This window comes from Nothoprocta perdicaria, unplaced genomic scaffold (genome assembly GCF_003342845.1).
Source record: "Nothoprocta perdicaria isolate Ctin4 unplaced genomic scaffold, notPer1 scaffold_289, whole genome shotgun sequence".
NCBI classification, from domain to species: domain Eukaryota; kingdom Metazoa; phylum Chordata; class Aves; order Tinamiformes; family Tinamidae; genus Nothoprocta; species Nothoprocta perdicaria.
This window is the reverse complement of record NW_020455520.1, coordinates 369,200-391,177: the sequence shown is the minus strand read 5'-3', so window position 1 is coordinate 391,177 and position 21,978 is coordinate 369,200. Positions and strand designations below refer to the sequence as shown.

At 45.9% G+C, this 21,978-nt stretch overlaps 2 protein-coding genes across 3 annotated transcripts in view; one reads left to right on the top strand and one right to left on the bottom strand.

The window, feature by feature from the left end:
* Positions 1-21,427, top strand: part of LIMS2 (LIM zinc finger domain containing 2) — a 29,001-nt gene extending 7,574 nt beyond the window's left edge. For both annotated transcript variants that reach the window (XM_026041581.1, XM_026041580.1), the window contains exons 2-10: positions 4,671-4,830; positions 6,168-6,234; positions 6,627-6,747; positions 15,119-15,268; positions 16,110-16,260; positions 16,415-16,507; positions 17,333-17,381; positions 17,561-17,636; positions 18,454-21,427. In XM_026041581.1, coding sequence (XP_025897366.1) covers positions 4,675-4,830; positions 6,168-6,234; positions 6,627-6,747; positions 15,119-15,268; positions 16,110-16,260; positions 16,415-16,507; positions 17,333-17,381; positions 17,561-17,636; positions 18,454-18,601 — 1,011 coding nt within the window. In that variant the 5' untranslated portion in view covers positions 4,671-4,674 and the 3' untranslated portion in view covers positions 18,602-21,427. The remainder of the gene's footprint in view (positions 1-4,670; positions 4,831-6,167; positions 6,235-6,626; positions 6,748-15,118; positions 15,269-16,109; positions 16,261-16,414; positions 16,508-17,332; positions 17,382-17,560; positions 17,637-18,453) is intronic.
* Positions 7,277-9,607, bottom strand: GPR17 (G protein-coupled receptor 17). Its single transcript, XM_026041579.1, has one exon. The coding sequence runs from the start codon at positions 9,579-9,581 to the stop codon at positions 8,550-8,552; it is 1,032 nt and encodes a 343-aa protein (XP_025897364.1). The 5' UTR covers positions 9,582-9,607; the 3' UTR covers positions 7,277-8,549.
* Positions 21,428-21,978: the final 551 nt, after the last annotated feature.

Below are 21,978 nucleotides of genomic sequence, written 5' to 3'. Positions count from 1 at the left end.
GACCCCTAATCTGTCCTGGTGCCTGGGGTTATTCCTGCCCAGGTGCAGGACCCTGCACTTGTCTTTAGTCCTGATACTTTAGGGCCATTCTTCAGGCAAATGACTGTAATCCAAAAGCTGAGGTATTATCAATATCCCAACACAGACATTTTTAGCTCCTCTTTGATAATGGAGTGAAAGAAGCCTTTATCTGTTAGAAATAGACATCGAATTGGTACCTGCTTGAGAATCGAATGGTGATTTTGGTGTCAGATAGGTGATCCATTTGGAACGTGCTTGTGTTGGTTCCCCAGGGTGAGTGAACACTCTGCAGAATGTTTAACAGCCCCTAAAACAAAGTCAAACTACCTAGAGAAATCTTTGCAGGAGGAAAAAAAAATCAAATGCAGAAATGTTGAGAAAATGGTAGAGGTGATTGGCAGATGATCTTTCATCGAGATTCATGAGCTGATGCATTTCCTCTCCCTCTCTCTTTTTTTCTTTTTCCTTTTTTTTTTTTTCTGTGTTCTTGATCATTATCTGTAAAAGTGAATCATAGTCCAGTCTTGTCCCCAAAAGATTTTTTAAATCTTTGTGAGTTTTAGGGGCTTGTAGCCATGCACCCTTAGTGGTACCACAGGGCAGGTGGGAGCCCCTCTCCAGGAGTGCTCTGATTTTTCTCAAGATAAACACGAGCCCTGGGAGCCTTCCAGGTTATTGGCTTTTCACTATTCTGCATGTATGTGTGTCCACATATACTAATATACTACACGTATACTACTATACTACTAATATACTATTTACTGTGTAAATCTTATCATATTGTGTCATTTTATCTAAACAATAGTTTCTGTTGGTGGACAATATAGGTATATGAAGCTTAATAGACTGAATATATCTGAAACTGCTATTTATACAAGGCAAATCCATATTGACTTTAGTGATACAAGGTTCAGTGCTTTCAAAGATTTCTACAACAACTGTACCAGTGGCACAAAATGACTCTCTAATTCACTCCTACTTCATTGAAGTGTTGTGTTTTCTTTAGATTAAGTGCTGATAATTTATGATACATTGTTCTGCTAAGTCAAAGTGTGAGGATCCCACTGCTAATTATAATGGTAAATAACCTAGTTATGTACATGTGATATTTTAAGAAAGAGCATTAGATAAAGCTATGACATATAATGGAGAGAGACTGGAAAACGTGTTGTTCAAGCACTGGTGTTTTGTTGGGCTTGCACTGGCCTGGAGAGCTTCAGGATGTTTTGCTAGCTGCATTTAACAGCCTTTCCTGCCTTTGTGTCATCAGCTTGTTGTGAAAACAGAGGAATATTCTGCATTTTGCTGCCCTGCATGCAGAGACATCGTGATGAGAATGCGAGCAGCTGTCTCTGTTTGGGGCAGTGCTTGTTGGGAGCACTGGTAGCTGCAGGTCCTGTGGCTGGCACAGTGCGCCGGTCCTTGGTGCTCACTGTGTGTAGTGAACTACTACCGTGGGTGTGTAGCTTAGGGAGGTTGTGTAACCAYAGCAGATATAAAAGGAAAACTCGGAAGAGACTGGACATCTTGCCTTTAGAGCGATGCTGAGGTGTCAAATTTAGTTTGAGTACAAAAAGAGTAAAATGTTCCARGTAAAAATGGGTGCAAAGTCATGAATGAAAAGGCAATGGGGAGCAAAACTCAGGCTGTGGTTACCAAAGATCCACTGCAGCTGGCTCATGTTAYAGGGAGCACTAGATCAGGGCACCTGTGTGATTTGTTGTGTCCTTTACAACCGTCCCCAACACAGTGACCAACCGGTCACCGTGAGGAGCTCACTTGCAGTGTGGCAGCTCTTGGGCAGCTCGGTCTCTGTCACAATCATCTGTCCTGTATCCTGGATCTTGTGTGTCCTTGCAAAGGTTGTTACGTACGTGCCTTGCACGTGCATATGTAAYGGTCAGTGAACTCCTGCCCTAATAGGGGAGTGACGTGAGTGAACTTTAGATTAAGCCCAGAGTTGTTTTTCCTGCTAGCAGACGACAGTGCGAACGCAGAACGTTAGCACAATTCTAGTTTTCTATTAGAATATAGCTTCTTCACTGATGCTAGCAATAGGTGTTTGAAGTCATGCCCCRTCAGTTAGTTCAAGCCTTTGAATTTAGGAATCAATTTTTTCCTAGTGGGAACATACTTTTTTTGGAGAGATTATATTTTCAAGTTCTGGTGCACATTTGGTGCATGATTTAACTGCAATCAGTGGTTGAAAATGAAGCAGAGTAGATGAAAGGGAAACCCTTTGGGCTTGGCTGCTAGCACAGATACTTCTGTGTTGACCTATTCCCTTGCTGCATGGCAGGACAGAACTGTCTTTAACCTGTGGTCCGTAGCTTATGGCGTTACGTGATTTCCTGTTTGTCCGTAGCTCCGGTTCGTGTCCAGATTTAAAGTTCCTTTCTATTGCAGGGAGGTAACACGTTATAACGCTAAATTACTAAACCAGTGCTCTGCTCTTGGCCTCAGAACCTGTTTTGCCTCCCCCTTTCCCAACCCACATCTTCTTGTCACCCTTGGGGCTGCCGTGGTGGAAGGAAGGAAGAGCTGTTTCTCGGTGCGGGACCCGGGCGCGGGATCTCGGTGCGGGACCTGGGTGCGGGCTCTCGGTGCGGGCTCTCGGTGCGGGACCTGGGTGCGGGCTCTCGGTGCGGGACCTGGGTGCGGGCTCTCGGTGCGGGACCTGGGTGCGGGCTCTCGGTGCGGGACCCGGGCGCGGGATCTCGGTGCAGGATCTGGGTGCGAGACCCGGGTGCAGGATCTCGGTGCGGGACCCGAGTGCAGGACCCGGGTGCGGGATCTCGGTGCAGGACCCGGGTGCGGGATCTCGGTGCAGGACCCGGGCGCGGGACCCGGGCGCGGGACCCGGGCGCGGGACCCGGGTGCGGGATCTCGGTGCGGGACCCGGGTGCAGGACCCGGGCGCGGGATCTCGGTGCGGGACCCGGGTGCAGGACCCGGGCGCGGGATCTCGGTGCAGGACCCGGGCGCGGGATCTCCGTGCAGGACCCGGGTGCAGGACCCGGGCGCGGGATCTCCGTGCAGGACCCGGGTGCAGGACCCGGGCGCGGGATCTCCGTGCAGGACCCGGGTGCAGGACCCGGGCACGGGATCTCGGTGCAGGCTGCAGGGGCGGCGCGTCCCGCTGAGCGGGGTCCCTGTGCCCAGGCCCGGGTTTGTCCGTGCCCGGGGCCACTGCCCTGCCCTGAGCACAGACGCTGCCCTGTACTTGGAAGAGCCTCTCTGGCCGAAGGGCAGAGCAGCTTCTGCTGCTGGGATGTGTTTAGTGGATTATTATCATGTAGGAAATAGGATGTTATGTTGTAGAATAACACTGACAGCATTCAGTGCTTTACTACAATCAGAGGTTTYTACTATTTGACACTAAACAGTAATGGCTCTGATTTCTTTTTGAAATTGTGCACAAAGAAACAGTTTAAATAGGTTTTTGTGTATAAAGAAGAAAGAACTATTTTAAGCCAAGCCTTCTTTTATTTTCTATATGTTTTATGTAGGTCAGGAAAAACGTTGTACAAATAATCCAGTGACTTTGATGAACTGGACATTTTTAAAGCTGCCATCTTTCCCRCAGTACAGAATTTAGAGGTAGCTCTGATGGCATAAGATGCCATCAGATGCCATCTGCCAGGCATAAGATGCCATATCTATGCCATCATAGTCTTTCTAAGGCCAAAAAGTGGAACAAAATTAAATTTTTATATTATTGGATGTTTCGGAGATTAGAAAAAAGATCTGCTACCACCAGGAAACAGAGACTCTTTCCTTAGCTTGTATTTTCCTCTGCATCTTGAAGGTCTTTTCCAGCCGTAATGATTCTTTGCCTCTGTGTGATCCAGGATTTTAAGGCTGCATTGCGCTACTGTATGCAGCGCTCCGACTGCCGCGGCAGCCGGTGTGAGGGTTTTGTGAGAAGGGCGACGGCGGTTCCCACCTCGGGAGGGGAAGGGCAAAGGGCCCTTTGCAGGTTTGGCTCCGGGCTTCTCGTAGCCTCGCCTTCCGAGGGAGCGAAGCCGACGCGTTTGCCAGGCAGCCACGGAGACCTCCTGCCCTCCATTGCGTTCCTAACGTGCTGCTGGTCTCRGCTGCGTCGTGAGGAGGGCAGTCGCTGGGTGTCCCAAAGAGCCTTGTGCTCGCAGCTGATGGGCAGAGGGGAAAGGCCTCGTTCATTCTGTCGGTGTAGCATTAGTRCTTGCTTCACCTCGCCGGGTATGGAAAACCCACAGGAGAGGCTCAGCAGAGCACATCCTGAGGCTAGAGTCCCCGGAGGTCAGGATTCACGGGATGTGCTGCGCCTAGAGCTCCGTGTTTAGCTCAGGTAATGGCTATTTGATACGTGCTGTGGCATAATGGTGTTCCCTCGTGAAGCGGCCAAGAATGTGCTCGGGGCAGCTCTGCCCYGTGAGTTCATGCTGCTGCAGGGGCGCTGCCTCCCCGCTGTGAGCTGCAAGGACATTGCTCCTAGCTGGTGTAAGTGTCAAGATGACTCATCTGCTCTTCTTTTTTTTTTYCATCTAAAAGTAAGTTAAAAGCAATAGAAATATATTCATTGAGGTTGGGGCAGTTTGGGTGATATGAGTGTCTTCATGTGACTGGCTGTATCATTGCTCACGGTCCTTTCTCCTGTCTTTGTTCCAGTAATATGTCTGATGCTCTTGCCAACGCGGTGTGTGAACGCTGCCAGGCTCGCTTTGACCCCGCTGAGAGGATTGTCAACAGCAATGGGGAGCTCTACCACGAAAACTGCTTTGTCTGTGCTCAGTGTTTTCGTCAGTTCCCAGATGGACTCTTCTATGAGGTGAGGCCACAGGGGTTAGAAACCTATGGAGAGCTGTTTGACTAATATTATCAGCCCTATCCCGTATAATGCTGAGTGTCCTGGACCCTTAACCGGGCTGTAAAAACTGAAGGTACTCAGTCTCTCCTAGCATTAGGTGTCATTCTTTGTCAGCTTCTTTTGCTTCTCTCTGCCTTTCTCTGCCCAGTTCAATGGATGTGCCCAGGGTGCCTCATTTAGTGCGAGGTTTTTAGTCCCCAGAGCTTATGTGKGTAAGCTGAGGGCTGGAAAGTCAGCACTGTTCCCAGAAGGGTGAAAAAAGGAGTCGTTTCCCTTTATTTCTGCAGCAAGTGTAAGTAACATGTTTTAAATTGATTTGGGAAGCTGGCTGTGAAGGACCTGAAAAACAGGCGGGGGGATGAGGAAGGTAACTGTGGGGATCTGCCTACTTTTACCGTTTCGTTTCACTATTTTTTAGAAAAAGAACAGGAAAAGATCTGACAAGCCTGTAAAACTTGGAATGTGTCAGTCTCATGTGACAAAGAGGTCAGAGAGCACTTCTCCAACTGTACAACTGACATATTTTGTATCAAAACTTCCTTGGATATAATGGATATAAGCCCACACAGGTCTGCTGTCTCTCCCAAGTTGTACCTGTATCCTGTGTATTTGCGTTGCAGGCATAAGTGTGACTATATTTAAATATGGCTATAATGGAGTACACACATGTGAGAACTAGAGATAGGTTTGAAAGTTATCTGATATGATAGCATTTACAGCCATCTTTCCATTTAATATAAGCAGAGCTAGGCACAATACTTATGGGTACATATAGTGTATAAGAGAGGTATCTCCAAAGTAAGCAAAGAATTAAGGGGAAGGTACAGCAGAAATCTGAATTGTCATCTTTCTGGTGGATATAATTGCTTTGTGCCGGCTCTGTTCTGCTGGCATTTAGGGAGGTTTCCCATGTAGTTTCCCTTTTCTGCCTTGCACGCTATCTGCTTAAGGGATGTTTGAGAAATGAAAACAGAAAACACTTTTTGATATTGCATTACAAATAAGTGAATTCTCAGCTTTTTTTATATTTTTACRAACTCTTCCAATTGCATGACTAAAAATGGCGAATTGTTTAAAATAGGGATTTAAATCTTTTTATAGAACATGTACTCAAAATAAATATTTTGAGCAACATGTTATTTTAAACATTTTAAAATCTTTTGGAGCTTAAAACAGGAGGTGGTGGGGATTGAAACTGGAAATGCTTGGTTGACCTTGACCAGTTGGTTAATTGAACAGTTAGAACCTAGAGGAGCTCACTGGTTCACGAGGAATTTTCTCTCTCGTTTCGTTCACAGTTTGAAGGTCGGAAATATTGTGAACACGACTTTCAGATGCTGTTTGCCCCTTGCTGCGGGGAATGCGGTAAGAACTGCAAATACAAATCTAAGCAGCCTCACACAGCTGTGGACCTACTGGGATGTTAAGTGAGAGTGGCCCTTCTTTTAGCACATTTTTCCTTTCAACTTGCGCACTCATGTCAGTGCAACAGGGATGTGCAAGTCCTCCCATCGCTGTAGTGACATCTACACCCAGGTTGGGGTTGCTGTGGTATTTTAAGGAGCAGGATCTCGGATAGAAACAAAGCAGGATATCAGTAGTAACTTGGTGTATTCTGGTTGTGGGAAGAACTGTTTCTTCCAAAGCTAGAATGTAGTATTTCTTGTCCAGTTAAAAGGAAAGAACGATGAAGGGTACCAGATTTGTGATGCAACAACTTCCTGCTCACATCTAAGGATGTCGCTTTCCTTTTGTAGGCGAGTTCATCATTGGGCGTGTTATCAAGGCCATGAATAATAACTGGCACCCAGAGTGCTTCCGCTGCGAGCTCTGCGACGTGGCCCTTGCTGACCTGGGCTTTGTGAAGAATGCTGGCAGGTAAGAAGGAGCAGGAGCTCTCAGGCTTCTCTCAGAATCCACCTGGACAGCAGGTGAGAAACAGAGGGCTTATGTGATCCAGGGCAGACCACTTACCAAGTAAGCTGCTCTGTGGGAAATCAAGGTGTAGCGAAAGACCAAGAGAGGACRCAAAAGACGCTAGGATTACAGCAAAACACATTCCCTATTAGATTCCTGTACTCTTGAGTCTTCTAAACCATGGGTGATAAACACAGACATAGGAAAACAAGCTCTAAAATTTGATTAATCCATTTAATTGAGAAGTAAGTCATTAAAAACATAAAAGGGTAGTTGTACAAAAGCATATCACAGTAAGAAAATAAAACAGTGCAGCAGTTAGCATTCAGTGTTGTATAATTCATGGTTAACTTCAGGCTTTCATTAAGACTTCAGCAAAGCCCAGTAGTATCCCGGAGCCTCTATTCTCACTGAATGGTAAGACAAGAAAGAAAATAAAATATTGTATATTGGTACCCTGTCCAGCAGGTTGCCCTCTCTAACTCCCTTCTCTGTTCAATCTTGTGTACAACTCCTGTGCCTTAGATTTTTTAGAGGTGGGCTTAATAGATTTTCTTTTGAAAGAAAGACTTTTCAGGTTGGGCTGTTTTTTTTAGCAGTATGTTTAGAAAGGGWTTTGTTCATACATATGTAGCATGGAAATATTGATCTATAAAACATTACTGGAAACTCTTAGGACTCATGAGGTCTCCTTCTGTGGGGTCCCTCTCACTCAGATGCGTTCCACTGGATGCAGTTTGTTTCAGTGAGGATAGTTAAGTCTAACATACATTACCTGCAGCAAATTTATAGTCTTGCTAAATAAGTCACAGAAATTACATAATTATTAAATACCTTAAAGGTAGGAATTTTTTTCTGGGCAAACTGGGTTTCACTTCTTCGTATGTTCATTTTCACCCTTGCATTTTTTTTTTAATGGGTTGAGAATTTTGTGATTCACTAAGTAGTAAAGATGCATGCTGTATTCCTGAACAGCTCTTTTCCATTCTTTCTTTCTTTCTCAGAATATCTAATATGTTGTGGGAAACTACATAACAAAGGCTCTAAAATGTTGTTCTGTTTCTGTCTGCCTTTGGGCCAGGGCGAAGGACAGGTATAAAAGCCAGTGTGACATTTATTGCTCATCTCCAGCAAAAAGTGCTGGCAGACAGTGTAGCAATTGTGACCCCTATCTTATTTGCAGTCCTGGTTTGCTGCAGCGCAGCATTTTGCATTTCTTTTTCTTCACTGTCACAGTTTAGCACCAATCTGCTGCCTACTATGACTAAGCACTTGGAGTTTGCTGAATGACCTAGAAGAACTAGAAGTGCTGCTGTGCTGTTTGCTCAGGCAGGTCTGCCTCAGCAAAGGATCGATAGCGCAAGGATCGATARATGCAAGATTAGAAAGCAGGCTTCGTGCAGAGGCAGAGACATTACTGAATGTTTTAGGGGGTGAATTTTACTGGTAAGAACAGGCTGTCCATATAAGYGCCTCTTTGCTTCCTTCCCAGTTCCTCAGTCCAGCCGTCAGTGTCATGTCTTTGAGATCAGTTGGACTGTGATCGCACTTGTGTTTGCAGTTTCAGCAGGACAAGAAAACACGATCTCTGTCAGAGGTGTTCCTCCTAACTGTCGTCCCCCCCAAACGACAGAACTTCCCCCCTCAGAAATGAGCTTGACCWTGGGTCAGCTGTCCCTTGTCTGTGTCGCTGCCTCCCTGCTCTCCTGGCTGGTTTTGGTGGAATCATGTTCTTACGTGGAAGCAGTGGCGAGAATTAATGTTCACAGTTCAGATTTGGCGCTTAGGGAGCTTTCGTTTGTCTTGCCCTCATAAGTCTGAGGCACCATTACAGTCTTTTTACCACAAAACAGATTGCACAGAGCCTCACGGAATTTCTCTGCTACAAAAAAATACATGATTGGGTCGAGAGCACCATTCAGGCTGGTGAGGCAGGAAGTAACACGGTTACCCAGGGCTAGAACACGCTGGGTCTCGCAGGAAGTCTTGGTCCCGTCGTAATGGAGGATGTAAATGCAGCGATTGACGTGGTAAGGTACAAAGCAAAGCAGAAAGATGACTAGCACCACCACGATCATCTTGATTGCTTTCTCCTTTAGGTGCTTCTCGACTCTGTTGCCATTCTTCAGGCTTCGGATGATGAGCAAGTAGCAAGTGACTGTAGTCACAAAGGGGAAGGTGAATGCCACTGCTAAGGACACAAGAGCGTGGCGTGATGCCTTTTCTCTGTAGAGCTGTAGGCACACTGTTGTGTTGTCCACCTGCACTGTCTGCACGCTGACCAGCAGCGGTGCCATCGCAACAGCGACTATAACCCAGAGAAAGGCACAGGCCAGGTGGGCATAGAGGGACCTGCGGAGCTTGATGGACTTCACGGGGTGCACAATGGCCAGGAAGCGGTCGACGCTGATGCACATGAGGAAGTAGATGCTGGCATACATGTTGAGGTAGAAAAGGAAGCCTGTGAGTCTGCATGGGATCTCACCAAATGGCCAGTGATTACCTGAAAAATGGTAGACCAGCCGGGTGGGGAGTACCAGCACGAAGGACAGGTCGGCCACGGCAAGGTGCATCAGGAAAATGTTGGCAGGTGTGCCCGACTTCTGGTCCCGCATGAAGAGCCAGAGAGCCAGGGCATTGCCCACAAAGGCCRGGATGAAGTCCAGGAAGTAGAAAGTGGCAAAAAGGATGTTCTCCAGATGTGTTTCTTTGCCACATTGCTCTGAAGTTTTCAGTGAAAGATTTGATTGATTTGAGCAATTGAAGAGCAGGCTTGAGGGATCCTGGCTGTTCATCCTTCACCAGAGGCTTGGAGCGCGAAGCAGAAACCTGAAAGAATCGAGACAGTATCTTACAAAGGAGCCTGTTTTGGGGGGAAGAAAACCCATGAGCTTATTAGTAATCATGCTGATTAATAATCATAAAGAGTTGGCTAGCCAGTTACAAACCTGTATGCAGGTTGTGCTCAGCTATGTTGGATGACAGAATAGTTAAACGTTCATGCTTTATATTTATGGAAAAGTGGGCATTGTGTGTCTAGCTAGAAAATAACTGCTGTGTTCACGTTTGAAACCCCAGGTTAGGGCTGAAGAGCTCCAAGTGAATCTGCTTCTGTGAATGCAGATGTCTGTTGTAAGATAACTTAGTTTAGAATATCTGTCATGTTTATAGCAGCGATGTAGGACAGATCTGGAATTGGAGTCATTTAAAATTACTTTCTGGGCACCTGCGCACTGCTTTGTATGTGTTGATCATCCCTCGTACGGGCAGCAGGGAAGGCGGGCAGTGCAAGTCTACAGTCCTGTCCCTATTCCTTGGCTCCCAGAGAGATGCATCAGTGTTCACTGCCGTGCTCCCAGTATGCACATCATTTGTTTTGTGTTGAGTTGACCATCATGTCATTACTTCATCATGTTCAGTGCATTTTTAAAGGATAAAAGGATAATTAGCTAAGGAAAACTGAAAAAAGTTGAAATGGAGGAATTACAAAAAAAGCAAAGTACYAGAGCACATTGTAGAGATTGCTGGGGCAGTGTCAGTGAACTGGATTTGAAAACACTGGGAAAAAATACTCGAGTAACAACAGCCAAAGACAAAAAGACTCTCTGTTTGTCTCGGCCATTTGCATTTTGTTTAGAGATCTATGGAGTCTCTGGGTTTTTTTCCTTTGACGTATTTGTCAGCAATGACAACGTCTGTAAATTGTTTTCTCTTTGAGATCTGCCTGCTTCCTTTCCCTCTGCAGCGCATCCAACTTCCCAACAGAACTGTTTATTCAGATAGCTGTAGACGTTGGTGGCTGATTGAGAAAATTGAAATGGCTAATTAGGAACAGACCAATAACATAGCAAATGGAAACAAAATTCCGAGGTAGTTTCCATCGTTGGCTGCTCTCACTTTCAGGTGGGCAGAAGACTGTAGTAGCTAGAGATGAACACGCTCCAGACAGCTTCTGCTTAGTTCACAATCAGAGACAAAAACCAACGGAAGGGAAAAGAATGAATGAAATTCTGGTGTGTGGCCACAGAGGGTCCTTCTTACTTCATGCATTGCTCACATTTTCTGCATGTTTTGGCACAAAAAAGACTCAAGTTTTGTGTGGGCGGTGCTAATTGCTGCTCGCTGCATGCTTCTTCGTAGAGATGGCAACACACTGTTATCGTGGAGCTACTCAAGTATGTATGAAAGGGAGGCTGTGCTGCCCTTTCTTTTCTGAAAGCCATGGAATTCTATAAAAATACACAAGAACCCTTCAGCTACTCAGTTCCTACTGCTCACGTGCACAAAATGAAAATTAATTGTTGCTCTTTTCTGCATGGGTTTTCTGGATTTACAGAGGACTCCACAATTGTTGTTCCTAGTGTTTAATCACCCCCTAAAAAGTAAAACCTACAAGTATTTCTGAACAGAAGGGTTTGAAATTTTGATGTGATAAAAACATCAAATACTTAAGTATTTGCCTTCTCTGGGTAAAATGAATTTGAATAGGTATTTTTCTATTAAGTACTGAAAAAGGAGAAGGAGCAGACTGTAGCTTTTACTGGTTGTTAGTTTACAGTGCTGTTCCCTGGTTGGAGTTGTTGCTAGATGCTCTTTTGTGATTAGCATTTTGTTTAGGTATTTTTTTTCATCTGCAAACAAGGGATGTGGCCCKTACACATGCAGGCACCTGCCAGGGGCCAGGCAGTCTGGTGGGTAAGTGTTGTGCTGTACCTGGCCAAGGCCCTATGGAAATAGTAGTAATCTCCTAGTAATGTGGTAGTAATCCAGTGGAAATGCTGCACTGGACCAGTTTAAAAAGCTGAGGCAAGGGGGGCCTTGCAGACCACACAGGGATGTCCTTTGCCCTGATGACAGTGACTTAAGTGATTGCAAGAGGTAAAGCAGAAAGCAGATTTCCTCCCTGCTTCCAAGCTCAATGTTAGGGGGTTGCCTGTGTGAAACATCCCCTCAGAGTTCTCCCCGAGATTTCTGTCTGATTTTGCCATGATTTCATGCCAAAACACTGTAGGGTGGAGGGGGAAGGAGGATGTGAGGGATATTCAGAAGTCCAGCGGAACCAGTGACAAGATGAGGAAGGCTTAGAAATAACAATAAAATGTGAATAGGCKCTGTCTTTAAATTGACTCTCTTCATAGAAGAGCTCCTGTGGTGTCATTTACTTTGGAGAGAAGAGTGGGGGGAGGTATTTTTCATTGTCAGAAATGATGGAAAAAGAAATGAGTCTCCATCTATCTTTGCTTAAGTTTTTAAGTGGAAAGAAAGTTTGGTCTTTTTTCATTTTATTTTCTTTACAATTCTGTTTGCTGACTTGAAAATCATAGCACTGTCTTTGACTAGTTCAGGGAAAAAAACCTGATGCTTTAGAGTTAAATGTTGAACTGTGGTCTGGAATTGAAGTATTGCCCCAAAAAAGCAACCAAGGGTAATAATTGTTTGTTGTTTCGTAGCTGCACTCAGTATGGAAGCCCTCTGCTATTGTTTATAGTTGCTTTTGTCTTTGGTGTATTTCCAACCTACCAGTTTCAAATGAATGCGTTTACTTTGGGACTCTTTAGGGTTTATTTGATATGCTTACCCTCCCCCCCCCAAAAAAAAGTGTATCCTAAGTCCTTAAAAAGCTGCTTCTAGCAGAAAGCAGAAACTTTCCTGAAGCCCGAGACGTGTCCCTTGTGCTCGCAGCTGTGTGATGCAGAAGAGCCCGTGGAGGGGAGCCCGCGGGAGGCCGCGCCAGGGCCGCCCGTGAACACGGGCCGCTGCACGCGGCGCGGAACCGAGTGCCTTGCGGGCGGCCCTGCGTGTCCCGCGCGCTGCCGCGGGCACCTGGAGCACCTGGAGCACGTGGAGCGGCGTCGGGGCGCCGCTTGCGCTCGTGACTGCCGCGGACACGGACATGGACACGGCGTGACCGCCCTCCCGCGGGTGGCACCAGCGTGACCATGAACAGCGGCAAAAAGAGGTGGCTCGTTGTTAGTTACCCAAAGTGATGAGGCACCTCTGCTATRCCTTGTGCCTCCTGTAAGCAAATGTGCAGTATGTGTTAAGTATATATATATATATGTATATATAAGTATGCATTAAGGTTTTCAGAGTTTCCTGGTTTTACTCTCAGCTAGAGAAGTTTCTGCCCTGGGAATGTGTTTGGTTGCCCATTTTAATGATCATGCTTACAGCACTTTGGCAAGTGGGAGTGTTCCCTGTCTATYACTAAAGATATTTTTCATCAGAACTAATGCCCTTCCTCGGGCACCCGTCCCCTGCGCTGCGTCCCGGCCTGCTGTGCGCCCCGGAGCAGCGTCCGGGAACACGGCTCGGCTCGTCCTGCGTGAGCGCCCGTGTCCCGGGCACACGGGCACGGATGCCAAGCACAGAGGTTTGCAAACTTCTCTGTTTTCGGGGAGGGATATAAAGAAGAACAGCAACATTATTGTTAGAACTTTTTWAAAATGTTGTTTGTTCTTCGTTTTGGATGTTTCCGCTGTGGTTGTGAGCCGCTCTGTGGGTGTTAGATTCAGTGCTGAACTAGTGCTGCTAGGAAGGCTCCTTCCTTGCTCTCCCGGCAGAAGCTGCTCTCTTACCTGTTCGTGGTGCGGTGCTGCAGCAGGAATAGAGGCTCCTGCCGGGGGTCTGGGGACTCCTCCTGAGGACAGCAAGGCCGAAAGCAGCAGCGGCCGGTGCAGACGGAGCGAGGGGCCACGAGGAGCGCCGGGCTGCGGGCTCGGTGAGGGCGGAGCAGGGCCGCGCGCTGCACGGCGTCCTGCGGGCTCCGATAGCGCCGTATCAGCGCCCTGGGCCGGAGAGCGGCGCAGGAGGCGCAGCCCTGCCCTGCGTGCGGCCGGGCCCCGCTGCGCTGCTGAGCGCCGGCCTTGGCGCCCGCTCCTCCGGGGCCTCCGCTCCTGCGCGCGCCGTGGGGCAGCCTGGTATTAATAGGCACGGCAGCACGTTTGGGAATGGGATAATTCCGTCAGGGCGGGGATGGGTAGGGGGAGAGGGCGGCTGCCATGGCAGCAGCTCGGCCTGCCCGGCGCTTCCCTGCGCGGGCGAGACAGGGGGGTCCGGGCAGCGCAGGGGGAGCTGCCGCCGGGGCCTCATAATGGCCGATCAGTGCGAGGGGCTGAAGGCCCCTCATTGAGCCCAGGGAGAGGGGGCTCTTTCAGGACACTTGCTTCAGGGTCCCTGTGTCCTGCCCCGTATAATTAGTCTCCGTTTGACAGTGCTGAATAAAATTGATGCCTTTATGCCGGGATGAGCACAGCTGCGTGTTTCCTTATAATGGGGTGCTGTCTGCCTTTTCTGGGCCCCGTCTGCGAGGACGGGAGCTCCAGCCCTGGAGAGAGACTCTTGCTGACGGCAGGACGCAAAAGTGGAGGGAATAATAATGATACTTAGCACTTAGACAGGCGCCTGCCAACTGAGGGTCATCAGCGCCCGAGGTCTCCTAACAATATCTGTGTTGTTTCTTATCCTCACTTTACAGATCTAAGGGTGATTCACACGCAACACAGTTTTGGAAGGGGCCCTGTAGTGAGCCCGCTTTTTAGCCCACTACTTTAGCCATAAATCTGCCCTGCCAAAGTTTTCTTTTTGTCTGGTTTCTTTTGAGAATAACCCACAAATCCTAGTTTCACAAAGGTTATAATGAACCCTCCTCYGTTGTGGCAGGGTTCCCTAGTTGTTAATAGGGAGAGGGTGTTGCCTTTTTTTTATTTTCTTTTTCCTCCTTACCCATCCTTCAAAAAAGACCTAGAACTGGAAGTGTAGGAGAATGGCAGGTGATTAGAGATACGAATCGCTTCCCAGTGAGGAACARCTAAACAGGCAAGGATTTGCTAGCCTGAGGAAGGGAGGATTGAAATGAGATGTGATGTGATCTGTAAGTCTTGAGGGATATGAAGGTGATGACTGTTCATTAAGTGTTTTATTACCACCTCTCATGCAAGAACTAGAAAACATAAAGTTAGCTGATACAGAACAAATAAAGGGGGATGCTTCACCATGCGTTGTATAGTCGAGCTTTTTGTCAAAGTATGTTGTGGACACCAGAAGCTTATAGACAATATGATTAGACAAATCTATAGAAAATAATCATGAAGGGATAGGAAATACAMCACTGGTTCCAAAGGTACCCAGTATAGATGAGAGAATGCTAGGGGAGTATTCAGAGGAGTTGTGTCTGCTCTATCCGTGTATTCCCCCCTATGCAACCACTGTTGAAGACTAAATTAAATGGTATTCAGTCTGAACTGATAAGACTCTTTTGACGTGGCTTTAAGTACATTGTTTGAGGGGAAGAATGTATTGATGTCGTCCTTTCTTTTCTTTGTTCAATCAGGCATCTCTGCAGGCCATGCCATAACCGTGAGAAAGCTAAAGGCCTGGGAAAGTACATCTGTCAGAAGTGCCACCTGATAATCGATGAGCAGCCTCTGATGTTTAGGAACGATTCCTACCATCCAGATCACTTCAACTGCACCCACTGTGGGTAGGTTCTCATGTTCAAACTCTAACAACAAAAGAGTCAAACACTGGACAGTGTTTGGATAACACTGTCAGTAACACTGTCCTTTCCGAGGCTTAAGCTGCCTTCACATCGTCAAACAGCAATTCTACGAGGAAAAAGAAAAGGAAAAGCTTAGTAGAATTGTTGTTTGATTTTGCTGTTTGATGCTCTTCAGTATTAAGCTTAAGTAACGCTATTTTATACTGACAGGAGAGAATTGTTTGGCAGGAATTTACCTCAAAGGCCACATCAGGATTACAGTAATAGCGTTGTCCAAACACAGCTGTTGACAGAGTATTCAAAATGGTTTGACTTTGCATTTCTGTTTAGAAAAAAATATTTGGAGAGCTCTGTATGTGTGTCTATGTGGTGCAATCCAGTGCAGTACTGATCCCTCCCTGAGTTACTCCTCACAAAAGCAGTGYAATTGGAGCACAGCAGTCCCCTAGGGAGGGCATCACTGCTGAGGAATAAGGTGATTTGTTCTGTGCTTCTGTACTGAGCACTGGTGGAATGCTCCTTGCACCTGAGCGGTGGCCTTCAAAGACAGCTTGAGTACATGATGCTGCATCACTCATATTTTACCAGAGGATCTAGATGTATTTAGATGTGATGTATCACATAGGTTCTTTTGTCTGCCAAACTGAGAAAATATAAAAATAAAAATTATCTGACTGTGGCTATATTTCACTAGCATAATTTAATATCTTATGATTTTTAGCATAAATGTTGACAAAATGTGTCTGCTTTCAAGCTTAGTCTCCCAGAGCTTCCTCTCAGACATTGGAGAGCTGCTATCTGAGGAGTGTGTTTGTGTTTTCAGGAAGGAGCTGACTGCCGAGGCGCGGGAGCTGAAGGGAGAGCTCTACTGCCTGCCTTGCCACGACAAGATGGGCATCCCCATCTGCGGAGCCTGCCGCAGGCCCATCGAGGGRCGCGTGGTCAACGCACTGGGCAAGCAGTGGCACGTGGAGGTGAGGCCTCTTCCTTCCCACCRTTTTTCTGAGTTGCATTAAACCCTTGACTCTTGCACTGAGCCATCAGTTGTGGCCGGAGATGCAGGTGCTTCCCSCGGGCTTGCAGCAGTTGCTTTACCTGCCACTGGTAAAGTTGCTTTTTCTTTTACAGCATTTTGTTTGTGCCAAATGTGAGAAGCCATTCTTGGGGCACCGACACTACGAGAAGAAAGGACTGGCTTATTGTGAAACTCACTATAACCAGGTAAGTTCTGCCTCTGTAGCTAGGTGCTTGTTTTGACTGGTGTGTTTTGGTAATTTGAATTTTAGATACAAAGCAAATGGAAGAAATTAGAACTTAATTAAGAAAAAAAGAAGATGCCTCTTGGTAGAAGTAAAACATAGTGCTGATAAGAGAAGTAAGAACACTGACCACATGTTGCATTGAAAATTCCTGTAATAGCRCTCTGAAACAACTGGTATGGACTTCTTGGATGACTACTGGCTCCTCTTGGCCTGTGATAGATGATATGCTGTCTAAATCATTAGTAAAATGTGTCCCATAGGCCAAYCCAAAAGTAATTTTTCCTGTAGTGAAAAACTACAGACTGTAGTTTTTTCAGACTGTAGTGAAAAACTGAGTTCAGCATCTTCTGTCAAAAATTAGGCCCACYCTCTTGTAAAAGATAAAGTGCTAGGGCTTTAGAAGTAGCCCTGGGCTTTATTTTGATGTGTCTGGCTTAGCTTCAGGAGACAGGTGTTAGCTTCAGCCTTCAGTAGGCATCATACTGCACTGATTCTCTCTTCCTCAGCCACATGTGCAGGACTTAAGGATCATATAACAACGGTGGAGTGTGAGGCATCAACAAGAAAGGTCCTGAAGGATCTAATGGTACAATATCCAAGTGAATATAGACTATTTGGCAAGTGTATGAGAAGTTATTCAGAAGGTTTAGACCAATGTATCTGGGGGCTTTTGCAGTGGCTGGAAACTCGGTGATTGTTAGGATTTAATGTTTGCACCAGCTGTGTGATTTGGGGAGTACAAACAGTCGCATAAGTTCCTGTTCTCATTTCTCTTGCTGTGTAGCTCTTTGGAGATGTCTGCTACAACTGCAGCCACGTGATTGAAGGCGATGGTAAGCGTCGTCTCTCCCTGTTTTGGGTTGCTCTCCCTGGTCCGTTTGTCAGGGCAGCTGTTGCAGTCGCACAGTTGCAAGGCCCCAGTGTTTCTGCTCACATCTGGCCTCATTTGAATTTGGACACAAATCCAAATTCACATAATCTGGCAGTTTATTTTGTACTTTTGCTTTTGCAGTGGTATCAGCCCTTAACAAGGCCTGGTGTGTGAATTGCTTCTCCTGCTCCACCTGCAACATCAAGCTAACACTGAAGTAAGTCAGCGCTTGTGGCTGGGCTGCAGCAAAGCCCTTTGCCCCTGAGACAGGCTGTCAGCTTGGGGCAGCTCTCAGCTAGGGCCTCTGCAAAGATAAGCTCATCAGAAATGCCTTGCTCTGTAGGGGAAAGCACTTTTAGATCCCACTGACTTCAGGACTAAAGGGGTCTGGGAGCCAGCAGCCGCTCTAATTTATTTTCTTTCATTAATCTGTTTTGTAGGAAGGTTGTCAGGGGAGAACTCATTGAGGAGTGCAGAGGGAAGGCTTACAACTTTACAGTGACCGCCTGTCCTGAAATATCTGCAGTTTCCCTCTGTCCTTTGTTTGGATGTTCTTCTTAGTGGTGGTATTGAAAAAATGCTTAAAATATTTTGAAGGAAAATGTTATGCTAGTTGCCTCCAATTGGCAGAAGAGAGAAGAAAATAAAGCAATCCAACATTTTCCTTTTTCACATTCAACCTTACCCTGTTATGCTGGTCTGGCCCCACTGGCTTTGTATTTTAAGGAGCTCTAGCTCATCACAAAGAGGAGCTTAGAAGAGACATTTCCATTCTAAGATAACATATTATTCTAGAYTACTATATACAAATACATAGAAAAATCTCATTCCTTAGTAAAGTAGCAGTACCAGAGGCTCCAATTCCCTGATGAGAATCTCATCTCTACTTGCATGACCAGACGAGGAAATGCATGATTTATACATGCAGTAATGTAGGAAATGCCATATATATATATGTATATACATATGTATGCGTGTGTGTGTCAGACATATAGCTTGCAAATATTTTAATAGCCAATATGTTTGTTTTAAAGGAATAAGTTTGTGGAATTTGATATGAAGCCCGTATGCAAGAAGTGCTATGAAAAATTCCCTCTGGAGCTGAAGAAGCGCCTGAAGAAGTTGTCTGAGCTGTCATCCAAGAAATCACATCCCAAAGCTCTGGATTTAAATTCTGCTTAAGCAGGTCTCAGTCTGGTGGCTGCACTCTCACAGTCACAAATTGCTGCTCACAGCAACTGTTGATAACAAAGGAAATTGTTAAGAACAATTCARACCAAAGACCAGTAGTACCTTCCCCTGCTTCTGCTGACACAGCTTGCGTCTTGGCTCTCCCTTTTCTCAAGCAGCTGTCTGGTAACTCTGGCAGAAAAAAAAGATCTGAATTCTTCAGCAATTTACCGGCTAGCTGTTAATTTGTTCATAACAACTTACTCTGCCTTGAATTGCACCCCATCTTTTTCTCCGCAGTTGAACCATAATTCTCTCTCTGTCTCTCTTACAGTCTAAAGAACTTGGAAACAGTGAACAGATACAGGTTTGGAGGAAACCTCTTTTCTGGTTAAAGCATAGAAGTTTTTCCTGCTACCCTGTATGAAGAAGTTTTATTTTTTAAAATCTGTAGGCTACCATACATATGTACTAGACATGTACTACATATGCAGAATGCACTGGTTTTTGCCCCGATTGCTGTTAAGCAAGCACTCGCTCTGTACAAACCTGGTGGTTTGCAGGTTCCCTGAGTGAACCCAGAGTCAATGGTCTGAACATCTGCACCGGTGGCAGCGCGTCCGCCCGGAGCGGTTTGCTCTGCTGCTTCCCCCTCAGCCGTCTCTGTGGCCACRTCACCTTCTGCAGATTTGGGGCTTTCCTTGAGTAGGAGGTGGCTGGGGAAAGGACAAATTCTGTTAGGATTTTGCTCTATAATTAGTCTTTTATATTGTGGGCATTTGAACTCGGAATGGACAGCACAGTTCATGTGCTACCCAYTGGCACAGCTGACACTTCCAGATGGAGTGTGGCTGGAGCTCTCATTCTTTTACATAATGAAATCCCTTTGGTAATATGGTATTAATTTAAGCATTTCAGTTTCAAATTCAATCCTTCTGACTTTATCTGAAAAGGGAGTAAACTTTCCAAGGTTCTCTCTAGAAAGTCCAATGACATGAAGTTATTTCTAATATTTACAGTTTGTAACAAATGTAATATCATGCAGGAAAAGCAGGAAATAATTTTTCCTAAAACTTTAACCTGAGTAGGAGTTTCTCAACAGCTTTCTTCTAAAGATCTGAGTGGCTTAAAGAGAGCACATCAGACATGAACCTGTAATTTTTAAATATGTAAATTTTAAGAACAGTTTTGCCTAGAGGTTTCTCTCTGCTCTATAGTTTTGCCAATCACTGGTGCAGTTTCACTCGTCCTGTTGCCTCTGCTAGGAGACCCCAGGTGCTGAGAGATTTATTAGTGTTGAACGTTCTCAGTATTTCTTTAGCAGAAGAAAAGTTTGCATGGTTTAAATCTCCTCTGAAATGGATAGTTTGCTGTCCCTGCTGTACTCTGCAGCCCCAGGTGAGTTAGCTAGCAAGAAGCTAAAGCTTCCTCACGTATTCTGAATGTGAGCAGCAAGTGGTTTGGGGCAAAACCTGAATCAAAACTCTCTTCACTGCCATCATACTCTGCCCAGAGCAGATCTAAACCAGGTAACAGCTAAAGTACAGATACCTGTTAGCATGCTCGGAGTAGCTACTACCCATGGAACTGCACCAGTGAAATCACCGCAGGGTGGCCTGCCCAGGCTGGCTGTGTGCAGAGCAGAACCCCAAAAGCAAGACCATACCTAAGATTCTGGCTTCCCTAATTCAGATTTTCTTTACCTGCCTTGCTCTTTGCTTTGCTGAGTTGCCATAAGCATTTAACTGAGATATTCAGCACCACTCTAACACCTGGCAGAGGAGTGGACTTTAGTCAAAGTTAGAACTCTTCCATCCTCTTGTGACCGTCTGCACTGTAGATTACAGTAGCATTGGCTTTTGTCACTTTGGCTTTAGGAGAACAGGTGGCTAATCTTGCCAGCCTTTAAGTGATGTTTCAGATAAGGGCACATAGTGCACACAGAGCACATAGAGCTTTTAGCGCAGTAGCGTGTGGCCAGGCAAGGACCAGGYTTGCCAGCCTGTTTGGCACTTGGCTCACAAAACTACTGACCAAGACACAGTTTGTTATATTATACAGATTCTTCTCCATGTAAAACATGCAACCCTGCTCCTCCAGTCTTGGTTGTAGGCCAAGCCTAACRCCAAGTCTGAGCAGCAATTCTGTGCCTTCAGCTTCCTCAGAGCAGTATTACCTACTTGTAAATATGGAAAGACTATGCAACTAGCAGGCAATAGAAAATGTGCTTTCCGTGGCCCTTTTCAGCAATGGAAAATGCATGTACCTAGAGCTGAATGGAATTACTTTTCTACTACAGGTGAATTAAGATTAAGTGAAGATTAAGATTAATTAAGGTTAAGTGCGAGCTGGAAACTGAGCAGCCCTCGTAAGCCTCAGTGTTCAAAGGGCAGCTGATACCATTCTCTGCAGCAGACTGCTCAGTTCGCTAGGAACTGGATTCTGTTCTTCAGAGCATTTCCTAAGACTAGTCGTGGAAAAAGTCACTATAGTCTCTGATCCATTTAATAGCTGGATAGGGGTGTTGTCTTAATGTTTCCTTAATTATGAATTCATAATTTTCAAAATAGTCTTTATTTCACTCCAGCTACCCACAGCTTGCAGCATGCGTATTACTGATGTCCATTTTGTGAGATGGAGGAATCAAGGGAATAGGAGAAAAACAACTTATAAAAAGTTTGAAAAAATGCATCTTTTTTAAAAAAGCAATAGTAGCAGATACCACAGTGTTGTGAATTTTCCTTGGTGTGTTGCTAGGCTGGCATGATTGTTCGGAGTCAGGGTCTTGGTCAGCAGTGTAAGTTTAGAGGTGCTTGCCTTGTTTGGGGTTTTTTTCCATTGCTGTAAATGGGTGCTGGCCAAATCCATTGTGGCTATCGCCCCACTGAAGAGCACAGATTTAGATCAAGGTTGAAGCTAGCTCAGAAGTCTTTCCTTATTAAAAGCTGCTGTCTTATTATATAATTTTATAGTTTACATTTATATTTATACATACTGAATTAAATCACTAATATTCACTGAGTACACTTGAAACCAGTAACGCTTTTAGAGATCACAGCATGTGAGGCTTATTTGTATTCAAAGGGTATGTTAATTACTTGTTAATTACTTTATGGCACGCTAGTCTGCTCTCTCGAGCTTGAGTCCTGCTCTCATTTTTACAGAAATCTGGGCAACACAGGCAAATATTCAATGTTGGCCAGCCTCCCCTGCGCGGCTCTGCAGTCGCGTGTTTGTGTTCAGTTGTGCAGACTGCCCCTTGTGCAGCAGGGGAGCTGGGCGCAGGCAGCGGGCAGCAAATGCCACCCCACTAGTGTGGAGAGCACTGGTTGGTGCTGAGGGTGCTGCAGACCTAGGAGAGGGCCTAGGAGCTCCTCCCCGAGTGCAGC